The 16018-nt window shown below is 51.8% G+C and overlaps 1 protein-coding gene across 1 annotated transcript; it reads left to right on the top strand.

Moving 5' to 3' along the window:
• Positions 1-8798: 8798 nt before the first annotated feature.
• On the top strand, positions 8799-9728 carry LOC309603559 (olfactory receptor 14A16-like; the record flags this gene model as incomplete). Its single annotated transcript, XM_082338377.1, has 1 exon — positions 8799-9728. The coding sequence occupies one exon, from the start codon at positions 8799-8801 to the stop codon at positions 9726-9728; it is 930 nt and encodes a 309-aa protein (XP_082194503.1).
• Between the last annotated feature and the right edge of the window lie 6290 nt (positions 9729-16018).

Below are 16018 nucleotides of genomic sequence, written 5' to 3'. Positions count from 1 at the left end.
CAGAGGCCAAGGGAAGGATGGTCTGCGCACTGTCATGGGATTTGAGAACCTGAAACGTGCTCTCTTCTCCCTGTCTCCTGGACATCTAAAGAGGACTCACACTTCTCTGCACTTCAATTTCAGGCGTTCCTGGGAATCTCAGGAGGCATGGCATACCGATTCCTGGGTTCAAGGAGCTGGTCAAATGCCTTTTGTCTCTTTCCGCAATGATGGCTTCAATGCCAGGCTCATTTGTAGACTCTGTATGTGGGTGCTGACATTCCTTGAGCAACTGGCTCTGAAAGGATTAACATGCTAGGCTGTTATTCTTGGAGATTATAAGGACAGTAAAAAAGAAGTTGGCATTGGGCAACTGAAAACGGAAGCAAAAGATGTGGTGAGGGCTGTTTGGGGACACCTGTGAAGCAGCCCTCAACCTGATGTGAATGACTTCTGGGGTCAGGGAGAACCTGAGCGCTCTCCCAAATTGGAAACCATGAAGGGGAAGGAAGGACAGCATCATTCAGGCTGGAAGGGACCTCGGGAGGTGTCTGGACCAACCTCTGGCTCAAAGCAGGGTCAGACAGAGTACTCAGCCTTTATCCAAACACACTGTGGTCACGTTCCAAGATAGAACCAGTGCATGCTCCCTGGGAAACAGCTTCCAGCACTTGACTCTCCTTCTGCTGGGAAAGTTTCTCCCTCTATCTAGCCTGACCTTCTCTTGTTTCAGCCCATTGCCTCTTGTCCTTGTGTCATGGACATGAGCCTGACTCCGTCTTCCTGGGAACTGTGCGATGCTGCTACATGTTTCCCACAAGATCTTCTCTACTCCTGTCTGAACAAGCCCAGCTCTCTAAGCCTCTGCTTCAGCAGAGCAAGTTCTCCCACCCTACTGACCTTGGTGGCCCTCCACTTTCCTGGCTCCAGTTTGCCCAGGTCTCTCTGGCATTGTGGGATGTCAAAACCTAGGAAAATATTCTGGCTATGGTGTGAGAAGTGCTCAGCAGACTGGCTGTGCTCCGGCTCCTACAGCCCAGGATGCTGTTGGCCTTCTTTCCTGATTGCTCTTCTTTTGCCTAATGGAACCCAAGGACCACCAAAGCCTTTCCCACAGAGCTGCTGCCCACCTGGGCAGTCCCTGCCCAATGTCGTTGCATGGGCTTAGTTGACCTCAAGGGCACAACTTACTGCCTATCCTGAGGTTCCTATTGGCCCATCACTCCAGCTTCTCTTTGTTCTTTGGGATGGCCACCCTGCCCTCCAGTGGTCTGCTCTCCTCAGTGTGGTGTCTTCTACAAATGTTATGAAAAAGCACTCTCTCCTGTCCACTGAGTCATTAAAAACACATTAAACAGGGCAGGTGGCAGGACAGACCCCTGCAAGACCCTACTAGCTAGGTGCCTCCAGGCAGAGTACCAGACCCAGATAAAGGCCTTCTGAGACCAACAATCTGTCTGCTTATTTACCCATCTCCACACCCACCCAGGCAGACCAGAATATCCTAACTTGGGCACAAGAATATTGGGAGGGTGAGGGGGGTGATGTTGAAAAGTTCACTGACTTCCAGGTCAAAAGACAACCACTGCTCTCCCTGGGTCCAGCAATCCTGTCCTTTCAGCACAGAAAGCAAAAAAGACAGTGAAAGACAAGCTGCCCTGGGTAAATCCTTCTCTTTTAGACACCCAGAAACAGAATTCGAGTGAACATGACCTGGGGCACAGCTGTTTGCTCCTCTGCACATCCTTTGGGCATTTTGAAAGGCGCGTGCAACATTTGCACTTTCCCCATTGTCAGGGAGTTCCCCCAGTCTCCACGACCTTTGAAAGATGATGGAGAGTGGCCTTGCTGTGACATGGGCCTGCTCACTCAGCTCCCTGGAATGCTGCCCCTCCTGTCCCATAGACTGGGAAGGTTGGAGTTTGCTCAAGTGATCCCTGACTTGATCCCCATGCACTGCTGGTTGACCTCCTCCAGAGTCCTGCCCTGAGTCACAGAGGCCTGGGAGACCTTGCTGGGGAAGTCTGAGGCAAAGAGGACACCGAGAATCTCACATCTATCTACACCTGCTCTTCCTAAATTCAGCAGTGGCCACACAGTAACTCCGTTTTTCCTTTAACTGTTCCTGAAGCAGTAAACACTCCTTATGGTGCCCTTCAATTGCCTTTCAAGTTTAGACTGAGTTTCGATCTGGACCCTTGCTGTGCTTGGAGGATGCTGTCCTTGAAGAGCAGCTGTCCTGAGCTCTGCCACCATGTCACAGCTCTGTCTGCTCAGGAACAGCTCCAGCTCCTCCTGCCTGTGCCCCTGGCTGAGGGCACTGCTGCACATTTGGGCTGAAGCAACAAAGCTGTGGAACCAGGCAAGATCTGACTTGCTGTAAGGAATCCTGGTACCAAGTGTCCAAGACCCCATGTGTGCAAAAGCTTTTCTTCAGAGCAGAGGGATGGCGTGGAGAAAAGAGAGCTGCATGTCTCCCAGCACCATGTCTAAAGACCCAGCATGAAATGCCTGTTTCATTGAACTGAGGATAAGTCCCCAGCTTGAAAACATTAGATCTTTCCTGGTCCCCTTCCTGGGTGTCCTGCCTAATGATGGGGAAAAAAAAAAGGGGGAGGGATTCTCATGCCCAAGTCCTTTCCTGAAAGGAGAAATGACACTGCGATAAGCAAGTGTCTCCCCGCAGCTGAGGAAGGGAACATGAGTGATGCCTTCAGCCTGTTTCACAGCAGGTTCCCTTGGAGCTCCCGGGACACCTGGAGGGAGCCCAGAGGGGCAGAGAAAGTGGTGCCTTGGGCTGGGCCTCTGCTGCTGAGCTGGGCTGGGCTCCTGGGATGGAGGCAGCTGATGGCAACCAGGCAGCACTGCAGAGAGACAGCTCTGCCCAGGAGCAGCTCCTCTGCAAAGTGCTGAAAAACAGTTTTGATAAACCTTTCTGGCTGTCGGAGGGAAAAAGAAAAGAAGATTTGAAAAGCAGCAGAGAAGAGGGGAATAAACAAAGGAAAAACCTAAGAGCATAACAGGATTGAAAAAGATGGGGGGGTAGGGAGGCGGAGAAGGGAAATTCATTCAGTTGGGGGATAAAAAATACCTTGTAAAGCAAACAAATAAAGAAACTAAATAAACTAATAGGAAATTGAGCCGTCTCTCTCCTGTGGTGTTTGGTTCTTTGTTTCTTTTTCTGTTTTTCTTTTCTTTCCTGTGGAATGAAGCCTGGTTTGGTAAGGAGTTCATCCTTACCAAGTCAAGAATTTATTATCTGAGGGCTTGGAAAGTTTGAATTCTTGGTGCAGCGCTTCTTTCCAAACAGCCTTCCCCTATGCGGGCCATCTCCTTCCTGTCCTGCTGGTTTTGCTCACAAAACCTACACAAGCCTGAAAACCTCAGACCCATCGGGCTCTGTGCAGCTTAGCTGAGATGGGCCAACAAGCCCACATCAAAGGAAGGGGCAGAGATCCTGACACAGGTCTCGCTTCCCGAGAAATATCACAGGGAAAGGAGGAATGTCAAAGGAGAGTAGCAGGTAAGAAGGCAGGCAGGCCAGGAATTAAAAACAGCCAAATCAATGAAAATCAAGGTGAAATGTGACAAACCACTGACATGAATCTATGATGTGCTGGGAGCATTAGCGGGGGGAAAGAGAAGCCCAGCAGACTTTGTGTGAAGCACCATCTCCTTTCTTCCCACAACCCCTAAAGAACAGTCTATCGGGGCTCCTTTCAAGGCTCCTGTAAAGCCTTTGTGGGTGAGCTGGGAATGCCATTTGTGCTGAGGCACTTCCTCCAGACTGAAGGAGTCTCCGATTTTTCTTCCCCTTTTGTGGAGAACATTTCTAAGGCCTTCGGTATGTTCCCCGAGGAGTCATGGCCTTGGGTGCTAAAGGGTTCCTCAGCAGAGCAGCTCTGAGAGGGTGAGGGGAGATTAATGACAATGATAGCTGGTAGCTAGGTGACCTAATCCCTGCAGAAGTCGAGACCCATTCTGAAAAGTATTCTGTGAGGGAGAAGCACCAAATCTTAAAAGGTGCTGCCAAGAGATGTTTAACGGTGAAAGCAGCTTCTGTGGAGTGACTTCCATGCTACCCGCCTTGTCTTTACAATGTTGGACACCTAAAGGATAGGTGGTTTTTAGTGTCAGAGTAATCTCCTTAGTTTTCCTGGGGTTTGCCAATGAAGCTGAGGACACAGTTCAACTTATTGCAGAAATGGATTTCTAAAGGTAGAGGAGAGGAGTCGATTCCTCTTCTGCCCTTGCAAGGGGAGCCCTGACTGACCAATCGACACCTGGCCTCTTCATTGCAGACCTCTGGGAGATTTGCAGAGATCATTCCTTGCTGTCTAGGGGCCACCTGACTGTCTCCTTCCAGTCCAGAAGGAAGCCGGTGTCCTGAGGGTTTGGTGCTAAAACTGGAAACACTGTGAAGGCCTCTCAGCCCATCTTAGTGCATGTCAAAAAAGGACAAGGTATCTCTCTTTGGGTGGAATTGTTCCTCTAAAGCTGAGAGAGAGGAATCTCATTCTTCAAGGCTTTGGGAGTCTCCTCCTTGATGACATGTAAGAAGACTTTCCTTCTCCCTGAGTACAGACAGGCTCTTAGTCCCTCTTTCTCCACAGGGCTCATGAAAATAGGACCCCCTTTGCACTCCGTGTTGGCAGGCCAGCCCCATCCTCTGGCACTATCTGGCAGAGCACAAACCTCTGCCCATGGACTTCTTCCTGATCTCCCGACTTCACAGTGGACTGGCTGACCCTGCACTTGTCTAAACTGGGCCCCAGATCACTTCTCCTTTCAACCCATTTCTTCCTTTCCCAGTGCAGGCAGGGGGTGTAGAGCAGGGGCTGATAGAACCCACTGCTCCCTCCATTTCCTCACAAGTCTTCCAGGAAAGATGGACCCATGCCTTTGCACTTCCAGCCAACGCGCCACTTTGTGACGAGCTGGCACACAGAGATGTTTAGCCAGTCTTCCCACACCTCGAGACCCATTTTGACCACAGCACTTTGTTTGCAAAGGGTTGGCAGTCGGGGGAAGTGAAGAATGCAGAGAGTGTGATGTGAGTAATTGTCCATATTACACACATCCACCCGGACTGGAAGAGTGAAACCATGTGCACCACCGAGGGTGATGGTTAATTCACAAGCAGGGTGGCTCCTCTTCTGTGTGAGGCCAGATTGCAGGGACGAGGGGCCCATGAGCGTCCATCACTCAAGACCCAAATGCAGGACCCGAGACTTAGCCCTGTTGGACCTCCTACAGTTGGCCTCGGCCCATCGACCCAGCCTGTCCAGATCCCTCTGTAGGGCCTTCCTACCCTCCAGCAGATCAACACTTCCACCCAACTTGGTGTCGTCTGCAAACTGACTGAGGTGCACTCGATCCCCTCATCCAGATCATTGATAAAGATAATAAACAGAACTGGTCCCAGTACTGAGCCCTGGGGAACACCACTTGTAACCAGCTGCAAACTGCATTGAACTCCATTCACCACCACTCTTTGGGCCTGGCCATCCAGATAGTTTTTTACCCAGCAGAGAGTACACCCATCCAAGCCATGAGCAGCCACTTTCTCCAGGAGAATGCTGTGGGAAAGAGAATCCAACGGTGTCAAACACGCAGTTGTGCTGGAGAGCCCTGGCATCTCGCATAGCACTACAGGCCTGTATTTGGCCGTTGAGTAGCTGCCCTGAATTAGGTTAGCCAACGTAGGGATGTCCACGGGCGTTGTGCCATTACAGTCCATGGTGATCTAGTATATGCAGCTGATGGAGAAGATGGCTGATGGCTATGGCAATGGCTACATCTGCCCCCCTGACTACCTCAATAGGCTGCCCTGAACATAAGGAGTAGGGAAAAGTTCAGATGTCCTAAACATGGGCATCTGCTGTTGGCCAAAGGAAGTCCCCTCTAAGCTCAAGCATGATGCCTCCAGATGCTTCCCTCTCTGTGAACCGCTGCATTACAGCTTGCAGTTACCTGCACATATCTTGGACCACCTCTGACACCTCAGATGTCACCAGGTGTTTGAGTCTGAACAGCTCACTCCTTGCCTCCATCCCCAGCAATTACCACGGGAGCTGAGACAAGAGGCTCCCAGGCACCAGGTTCCTATTTTGTGTCCACCTGAACGGATGCAAGAGGAATCCCACCTCCTGTGGGTTTGTGGCAGCCATAGATGAGAGCTGAGGTCCCTTCCAGCCCCAGGACTACAAACAAAGGATGAGAAGCCTCAATTGACTCAGCTGAATCCCTTCCCTCAGCAAGGGTAAAGGAGATCTGTCACTGTCCAGGTTTTCTGTCCCATACCAGAAGTAAGGAACGGTGATTCTCATGCCCAGTTCTCTCTCTGATAGGAGAAATTGCATTGCTGGAAAGAAGTATCTCTCCAGAGGTGGGAGAGGGGCCACAAGTTATTACTTCAGCCTGTTTCACAGCAGGTTTCCCAGGAGCCCCAGGGACACCTGGAGGGAGCCCAGAGGGGCAGAGAAAGTGGTGCCTTGGGCTGGGCCTCTGCTGCCGAACTGGGCTGGGCTCCTGGGATGGAGGGAGCTCATGGCTACCAGGCAGTGCTGCTGAGAGACAGCTCTGCCCAGGAGCAGCTCCTCTGCAAAGCGCGGCAGGGCTGAGGGCACTGCCTGCAAGTGCTGAGAGGAGAGGAGTGAGGCAGAGAGACTATAAAGGCAGCCTGGAGTGGGAAGATGCTGAGAGCTCACTGCATGGGAGAGATCTTCACATCCCTGTACATGGTAAGTCCCTGGTTGCAGGACAATGTAACTGGTGTTCCTGGAGGGCTCTCCAAAAGCTGCTACATCCCACAGCCTATGGGACTTTCAGGATGACTCTCAGAGTTTCTCTAATGTAGAGGATGAGGACGTGCTGCGGAGGAGGACTTCCCTGCTGCACCATCAGAAAGAAAAGGCAATACAGCTGCCTTCCTTTGGGGTTTTGAAAATCAGTGCACACCTGTGGGTGCCCAGGGCTGTTCTTCAGAGCAGGGTCACTGCACCCCAGTGGGCTGTGCACCAGGGCAGGGACTCTGCCGTCTGACCGGGTCAGCACTCAGCCTGCCCAAGGAACGCCCTTCAAAGCTGCGGGGAGAACCTGTGGGTGGAAGCAGGGCAGGATCCCTCTGCTGTCCAGAGGGTGCAGCGTGGGTCAGGGCTGCTCAGACTTCTACATCACCCAAAGGACATTTGCAGAGGGTCATTCTAAAGAGGGATGTCAAGGTAGGAGATTGCCTGAAAGGGAAGAAATCTGTGCTTTGAGTTTTTCCACTCTTGGTTGGCTGGGTGGACAGTAGGAGATGGGAATTTATGTCTCTGCTCTGGAGTAGGCAATGAGACCCCAGTTCTCACTAGGACTTGTCTGAGCTGCTCCTTAGCCCCTGCACACACAGAGATGCCCCTGGGCAGTGCCCTGCTGCCAGGAGGTGCCTGCAGGGCAGAGCTTAGCACACAGCAGGTGGGATGGCCTCTGTGAGCATGAAAAGGGAGAAGATGTGGGTATCAGGCATCTCCCTGCCATCCCCTGCAGTGCAGATGCTTTCCTTTGAGCAACCCCCTGGTCTCCTCACTCACACAGCAGAGCCTCTGCCTTTAATGGCACTGAGACATGCTCATGATTTACCTTCCCAAGCAGCCTGACCACCAAAGAGAGTTAAAACTCAAGGGTCTCTCTCTGTCTCCCTCTCCTGCCTCCCTTGGCAGGGCTCCTTTGGCATGTTCTCCTCTTCTCCCTGACGCCCTTCTCACTGTTACACTCACTGGTGTGGGGGGGTGAGGATTCAAGTGCAGCTCAGACACCAACACTGCGTGTGCTGTCATGCACATATGGCCATGGAGGAAAAGCATCCAGCTCGCACCCTGTTCGCCTGTGGGGCTCTGGGTGCTGCAGTGTGTGCGGCTGGCACTGATCTCACCATCCCTTCAGGACATAACAAATTCAGGACAGTTGACTCTGTCCTTGGGAGGTCCTGCTGGGCTGCAGGCTGCCCTCCCGTGGGGCACAGCTCTCCCAGGGCATCTCTATGTTTTGCAGGAGCCCCATGGAGAAGACACCTCGGTGCTAAGGCCATTGAGATGCTGCTGGGTGGCTGCATGTGGGCAGCTGTAATGAGCCCTCTGTGCCCCTGGTTGGGAGGGCAGAGCTGAGATCCTCCTCAGGTACGACGAGATGGGGTGAGGGGTTTGGAGATCTGCACTGGGAAACTGGATTCCCTTGCTCCCAGCACTGGCTTCTTTCTTTTGGGGGGAACACGCGAGTGCGATAGCCCTCCAGGTGGAAGAGCTGCCAGCACAGGGCAGCTGAGAGCAGGGCTGATGGACAGAGCGGCTGTCCTCACTCTGCACTAAGGGACAGTCCCTGTGCCCAGTCTCAGCACCCACAAGGTTTCCCTTGCAGTGCAGCAGAAATGCCAGGCATTGCTGCATTCAAACCACTCCTCAGCTGTGCTGGGGCAACTAGAACAGAAGGCACAACCCAAACTCCCCACAGCTCTGGTCTGCTGTCAGGTGAATCGAGAGCCACAATGCTGAGAAGTTTTCTTATATCACAAGCAGATTTAATCTGCGATCACCCCGAGTTCCTATTTACCTACTGCTGTAGGGCAGGACTGACCCCTGCAGAGCCCCCAGCAGAGCCTCCTGCTCCCTGGGGCACCCTCAGCCAGCACCAACCAGAGCTCACCAAAGGTCTTCTGGAGAAGTAAAAGGCAGTTTGGGGGCTTTCTATAAGAAAGTGAGTAGATTTTTCACAAACCAGTCTGCCCTAACTTCTCCCTTCTTTTACCTCCTTGAAGAGATCCCCATGGGCAGAGGGACACAATGTCCAACGGCAGCTCCATCACCCACTTCCTCCTCCTGGCCTTCGCGGACACACGGGAGCTGCAGCTCTTGCACTTCTGCCTCTTCCTGGCCATCTACCTGGCTGCCCTCCTGGGCAACGGCCTCATCATCACCACCGTAGCCTGTGACCACCGCCTCCACACCCCCATGTACTTCTTCCTCCTCAACCTTTCTCTTCTCGACATGGGCTCCATCTCAACCACTGTCCCCAAAGCCATGGCCAATTCCCTCTGGGACACCAGGGCCATCTTCTACCAGGGATGTGCTGCACAGCTCTTTCTGTTTGTATTTTTTATTTCAGCAGAGTATTGGCTTCTCACCATCATGGCCTATGACCGCTACATTGCCATCTGCAAACCCCTGCACTACGGGACCCTCCTGGGCAGCAGAGCTTGTGTCCACATGGCAGCAGCTGCCTGGGGCACTGGGTTTCTCCATGCTCTCTTGCACACTGCCAATACATTTTCACTCCCACTCTGCCAAGGCAATGCTGTGGACCAGTTCTTCTGTGAAATCCCCCACATCCTCAAGCTCTGCTGCTCAGATGCCTACCTCAGGGAAGTTGGGCTTATTGTGGTTAGTGTCTTTGTGGACTTTGGGTGTTTTGTTTTCATTGTGGTCTCCTATGTGCAGATCTTCAGGGCTGTGCTGAGGATCCCCTCACAGCAAGGATGGCACAAAGCCTTTTCCACGTGCCTCCCTCACCTGGCCGTGGTCTCCCTGTTTATCAGCACTGCCATGTTTGCCTACCTGAAGCCCCCCTCCATCTCCTCCCCATCCCTGGATCTGGTAGTGGCAGTGATGTACTCATTGGTACCTCCAGCAGTGTACCCCCTAATCTACAGCATGAGGAACCAGGAGCTCAAGGATGCCTTATGGAAACTGATCCAGTGGATGCCGTTTCACTGACAATAACCTGTCTTCCCTCCTCTGCCTGTTTCCCTGAGTGTATCTTAGGCCACAAGTTTCCTTTTTTTATCCTGTGATAATTCTACTTAGGGATAGTTTTCTGGTTTTATACTCCTGTGGAAGTTTGATCCTGTTGTGTCTGACCCTTGCAGAACACCATGTCAGATGTGGCCCATCAAATTGTAGCTCTTCAAGAAAAGGGCACCTCCTGGGTGCAGTGCCTGAAGGCTGGGCTCTTCTTCCAAAGTTCATTCCAAGAAAATGTCCAAGGAATTGGTCTTTTAATGTTTCCGGTCTCCTTGTGTTCTCAGTCATTTTGGGGTTAAGCTCATGGTAACGTTGGTTTCCATTGAATAAAATGGTCTGTTTTTAAAGGCTCTCTTCTTGGTGTCCAATGGCAGGGGAGATGGTCCATGAGCTCCCCATTATCTCCTCAGGTTCCTTCGTGTCTGACAGGACTGATGGTATGTACCAGACTCTCTGGAAATTAATTTGGAGGCGTGAGGAGAGGATGGGGACTCAGCACATGCTCTGGTGTTGGAATGAATGGAGACTCAGAGGTGAAACACCCTCAGAGGTGAAGTCCCCCAAATGTAAAGCACTAAATTCATGTATCCATGAAGAAGGACTAAGGCAGTGCCATAGGAGTCAGTGGGAACCCAGCAGGCACAGGGAAGGGAGAGTGGGGAGAGCTGCAGGAGCTGCCTGAGGACCCCCAGGGCCAGGACTCTGGTGCTGTCCTGGGGAGTGGGGCTGGCGCGAGTAGAGGAGGGGGCAAATTCAGTCAGGTTTGGCGATCACCTACAAGATGAATTGAGGAGAGCCAGAGAGTGCCTAGCCTCTGTTTCCTCATGCCCTTGTGGCCAGCACCAGCCGTGGGGCTGACGGGGAGCCTGAACCCTGCTGTCTGCCCCCCAGCAGCTGCTGTGGCCTTCAGAGGGGCTGGGGCTGTGAGGTGAGTGCCCAGAGCTCTGCAGCAGCCTGCGCTGGGCAGTGCCATGGAGCCAGCCCAGGCTGGGCTGCTCTGCTGGGCTGGGCTGGGCTGGGGAGAGGGCAGGGGAGGTGGGGAGAGGTGGGGAGGGGCTGGGCTGGGCTGGAAAGAGCCCGGGAGAGAAAAAGGCCAGTGTAGAGCTAAGGTGTGTGAGTGTGCAGGGTAGGGGCAGCCAGCACTCCCAGTGCAGAGCCAGGCGTCATGGTGAAGAAAGCAAGGAATCAAAGGTGCAGAAGAGAGGGTCCTTGTCTGCGCCATGTTTCCAGGACACCCTGGGGAAGCTGCCCCAGGAAATTTGTCCCAGACCAGTCCCACCCACCGGCCATTTCCATCTCTGGCCATACACCCCAGCCCTGAGGAGGGACCTTTGCTGCATGGTCACCCCATCCTCCTATGGGGCTCAGTCATACCCAGCTCCACTGGCATTATTAATCAAAAGGGAACCATTTTCCTACTGACAGCCATTACACACCAAGTCCCACAGCTCTTGCCGCAGCTGGTCTCTCAGCCAAGCCTCTTCTCAGGCAGGTCCAGCTCAATCAGGTGCTTGTCTCGACTGATTTTTAAAATCTCCATTAACTGAGTTTTTACCAGCTGGCCTGGGTCTTTGCTCCGGTGTTTGGCTCTGAGGGATTTCTGATAAACCCAGCTCTCTCAGCCTCTCCTTGTCCATTATGTGATCCAGGCCCCAACCTTCCTTCCGGCCTCGGCAGCACTTGCTTCAGTCTGTCAGGATCTTCCTTGTGCTGCTGAGCCCCAGGTTGGACACAGCAGTCCTGCTGTGGTGGTCCTGTAGTGGGTTAGCCTTGGCCAGCAGCCAGACACCCACCCAGCTGCTCACTCACACCCCCAGCTCAAAAGGACAAAGGCAGAAGATAAGGTGGACTAGCTCATGCGTCAAGATAAAGACAGGGAGATCACTTACTCATTACTGTCATGGGCAAAGAAGAGATGACTTGGGGAAGATCAATTGAATTTATTGCCATTTAGAAGACATTTGGATAGAGAGAAAGCATAGCAAAAATATTCAAGACCATTTCCCCACCCCACTCCTTCTTCCCAGGCTCAAATTACTCCATTGCTCCCAATTCTTCTACCCACCCCAACCCCAAGAGGAGCTGGGGGGATGGTGAATGGGGCTTACGGTCAGCACAGAACATCTCTGCCACTCCTTCCTCCTCACACTTCTCCCTTGCTCCAGCGTGGGTCCTCTCCACAGGATCCCACTGTGTTTGCCATCAAGGCTATGTGTTGTTCATTTCTTTCCGTCTTACTTTTCTCCTTCACACTCACAGAATGACAGAGATGTTGAGATTGGAAGGCACCTCTGGAGTTCATCAAGTGCAACTCCCCAGCTGAGACACGGTCAGCTAGAGCAGGTTGCTCAGGACCTTGTCTAGGTGGGTTTGGAATACCTTCATGGATGGAGGCTCCTCAGCCTCTCTGGGCAACCTGTTCCAGTGCTTGACCACCCTCACCGTGAAAAAGTGTTTTCTTGCATTCAAATAGAATGACATGTGTTTTTATCTGTGTCCATCAGCTTTTGTCTTGTCAGTGGGAACTACTGAGAAGAGTTTGGCTCCCTTGTCTTCATTCCTTCCCTTCAGCTATTTATGCACCTTCATAATATCCCCCAAGCTCTCCTGGATAATTAGTAAAAAAGTATGCTTTTTCTAATGTTTCTCTGGAGCGCTCCATACAGGAAAGACATGGACCTGTTGGAGCTGGTCTAGGGTGGGCCACAAAAATGATCAGAGGGATGGAACACCTCTGCTGTGAGGAAAGGCTGAGAGAGTTGGGGTTGTTCAGCCTGGAGAAGCAAAGGCTCTGGGAAGGCCTTCTTGCTGCCTCTCAGTAATTAAAGGGGGCTTAGAAGCAAGATGAGGACAGACTTTTGAGTAAGGCCTGTAGTGATAGGACAAGGAGTAGTGGTTTTAAAGTAAAAGAGGGGAGATTCAGACTAGATATAAGGAAGAACTTTTTTATGATGAGGGTGGTGAAACACTGGCACAGGTTGCCCAGAGAGGTGGTAGGTGCCCCATGCCTGGAACCATTCAAGGTCAGGTTGGACGGGGCTCTGAGCAACCTGATCTAATTGAAGATGGCCTTGCTAACTGCAGGGGGGGTTGGACTAGATGACCTTTAGAGGTCCCCTCCAACCCAAACCATTCTATGATTCTATGATTCTTTCTATGATTCTGTGATAAGTAAGTACAGTGCTGGGATATCTTAGGTGACTGAGGAGCATTAGCAGCAGAGCCACCTGCACATTGCCTTGGTCACCTGGAACCACTGCTGACCTCTTGCCAGTTTAAGGCAGCCCCCAGGGAGGGGTACCTCCACCCCTGTTTCCCTTCATGGCTTCATCTGTGATGGCCCTCAGGGGGCCCACTGACACCCTCAGAGTCCTGGAGGTTTTAATCACATTTTAAAGGCTTCTTCAGGGGCTTGTTCAATCTCCTTTCGGTAGCTGCAGTTCAGGAACTTGGCAGCAGAGGGCTCATGGAAATGCAGATACCCTAACATGCCATGGCGCTCTGCAGTTCTCTTTAATGCCTCTGTTCTTGTGTGGTTCATTAGAGAGAGTTCAGGAGTATAGTCTAAATGAGAAGATGTCAAAAACAAACAACATTTTAAAAAGATTTATGCATTTTCATTATTTTTCTGCTTACAGAATAAACAATATAGACAATCTCCAAGTCATATTGATCCAAAGGGTCTCATGGTGAAGTATGAACATGCGGGCAAAGCAAGACCCTTTCTGTCAGACACTCTTCATCCCACCCACCCAACACCAACCTGCCATTTCTCTCACCAGTCACCTGAAACTCACACCACTCACATTAAAATCGAAGCTTTTCCCACTCAGGCTGGAGCTGAATGTCTCAGCCTCCATTTCCTTCTGCTTTCCTTGGAGAAGTGGCTGCACAGACACACAGCATTTCTCTTAGTTAACAAGAACAAAAACAAAAAGAAAGAAAAACCAAGAGTAGTTCAGTAAAGAATAAAATATATTCCTCATCTGTCCATGAAGTCCAAGTTGCCTCCACTAAATCCCACTTGTACTTTTGAGGGGAAAATCTTCAGTGAGATTAGTAGGAAAGGACAGAGAGAAAGGCAATGAAGGAGTTGGCTACAGAGACAGTCAGGAGACAGGAGCAGCAAGCTTTCAACTGCCTGAAGCTCCAAGCAGCACCTGGGTACTTGGGAAGGGTCTGAGGGAATGGAGAGTAATGGGAGGAGGAAAACCAGAGGGACACTCAAAAAGGCATCTGTGCAGACAGTCTGCTGGAGAAGATGACTTGAGAAATGGTCAGTTGAATCAGGACATGTGGGAATACCTAGAAGATTAGTGAGATTCAGTACACTCCATACTGCACAGAGCAGTGGTCAAGCAAGTGCCGGGAAGATCAAGGTTTCTTCTCCCGAGAGCAGTACACATCCTGGAGAGTTTCATGATGGCAGCACAGGAAAACATTCTCTCTCTCTGAAAAGTATTCAAACATTTCAGCTGATGAAAATATGCCCGTCCTACATACATGTTGAGAAAAATTCTTTGCAAGCTGAGCTCAGTTCCTGACCAGAAGCCTCCAGGGCCACTTCAGGAGGTCCTGGTGTGCCCGATACACTCACCTGGGACTGGGAGTGACCACCAGGGACTGTGAGAGACCTGGACCCTCCAATGAAAACTGCAGATGGAGGGTGACACCAGGCATCTGTGCTCCTGTAACTCAACCCACCCTGGTTTCCAAAATTGTTCTTAAAAAAAAAAAAAAAAAAAAAGGCACTCCTATTTCTAAATTCCTCCATCTGAAGTGACTCTCTGCACCCTCCTCCTCTCTGCTTCCATTACCTATGGAGCTTCCTCATGAGTTCCCTCTTCACCCAAGCTGGTCTTGTCAGCTATGTACTGTTCCTATTTACCTACTGCTGTAGGGCAGGACTGAGTCCTGCGCCATGTTCCCTGAACACCCCAGGGAAGCTACCCCAGGAAAATTTGTCCCAGACCAGTTCCACCCACCGGCCATTTCCATCTCTGGCCATACATCCCAGCTCTGAGGAAGGAGCTTTGCTGCATGGTCACTGACATCGTCCTCTGGGGCTCAGTGATACCCAGCTCCACTGGCATTATTTATGAAAAGGAAACGAGTTACCTCCTGACACTCATTACACACCAAGTCCCACAGCTCTTGCCACAGTTGGTCTCTCAACCAAGCCCATTCTCAGACAGCTCCAGCTAGATCACGTGCTCATGGCCTAGTTATGACAAATATTGAACATTTCCATTGAGTGAGATCCAAAGTCAGAGGACTGGTTTAACTTCTGTTTACAACCCAAAGCACCCCACGCTCTGCAGATATCTCATTGCCTTATCTCTATCCAGAAACTTCCTCATTTCAGCATCTGACGATTGCCTACTATTCTCCTGCCAAGCAATATGGGTACAAGACTGGTTTCATATTCCTGAAAACCTCCCCATGGGGACTGGCAGGTCACTGTAAGGTTCTCAATGCCTTCCCTTCTGCAGGCTGAACGAGGCCCTTTCCTCCACTTTCTCCTCCCAGGCAAGTGCTCCAGCCCCTCAGCAGCTCGATGACTCTCCACTCAACTCCCTGCCAGTTACCAACACCTCCCTTGCTGTGCTGGTGATCTCTGGCCAAGAGCCCAGCAGCCCCACAGGTGCTCCCTCCCTCCTCCCCTTCCCCAGTGGGGGCCGAAAAATGGACACGGTTGTGTACAGGTGGTCTAAGGAGCGATGAGCAGGGCGAGACAATCACTGCCCTCGCTTTTTTGCTGGGACTCCAGGACTCTGCTGGCTGCCTTGGCTACCAGGTCTCACTGCTGGGTCATGTTTTGCCTTCTGTCCCCCACCACCACCAGCACCTTTTCCGCAGAGCTGCTCCCCAACCAGGCTGTCCCCAGCCCCTGCAACTGCAGGCTGTTAGGCTCTCCCAGGCACAGGACCTGTTCTTTGTCCTTCTTCTGTCTCCTGAAGTTCCTGACAGGACAGTCCTTCTGCCTGTCAGGTTTGCCCTGAATGGCATCCCTAGGGCACAGGAATGGTCCTCCCAATTTAGTGCCATTGACAAACGTGGTGACAGTTGCCTCCTCTGGGTCATGGATACAGGTGTTAAACTGCACAGGGCTCAGGAGAGTCCCCTGTGCTGCCCCACAATGCCCCAGTATGGCCCACTGGCCTCCAGGTAGGGTATGACCCCTTCTCCACTGCTCTCTCAGCCTCATCCTCCAATGGGGTTTCACCCATCTGTTTGTCGACCCATCCAGACTGTAATGGCCC

Source organism: Platalea leucorodia (assembly GCF_965183815.1).
Source record: "Platalea leucorodia genome assembly, contig: HAP1_HAP1_SCAFFOLD_127, whole genome shotgun sequence".
NCBI classification, from domain to species: Eukaryota; Metazoa; Chordata; class Aves; order Pelecaniformes; family Threskiornithidae; genus Platalea; species Platalea leucorodia.
The sequence above is the reverse complement of the archived record's forward strand: the minus strand, read 5'-3'. Positions and strand labels throughout refer to the sequence as shown.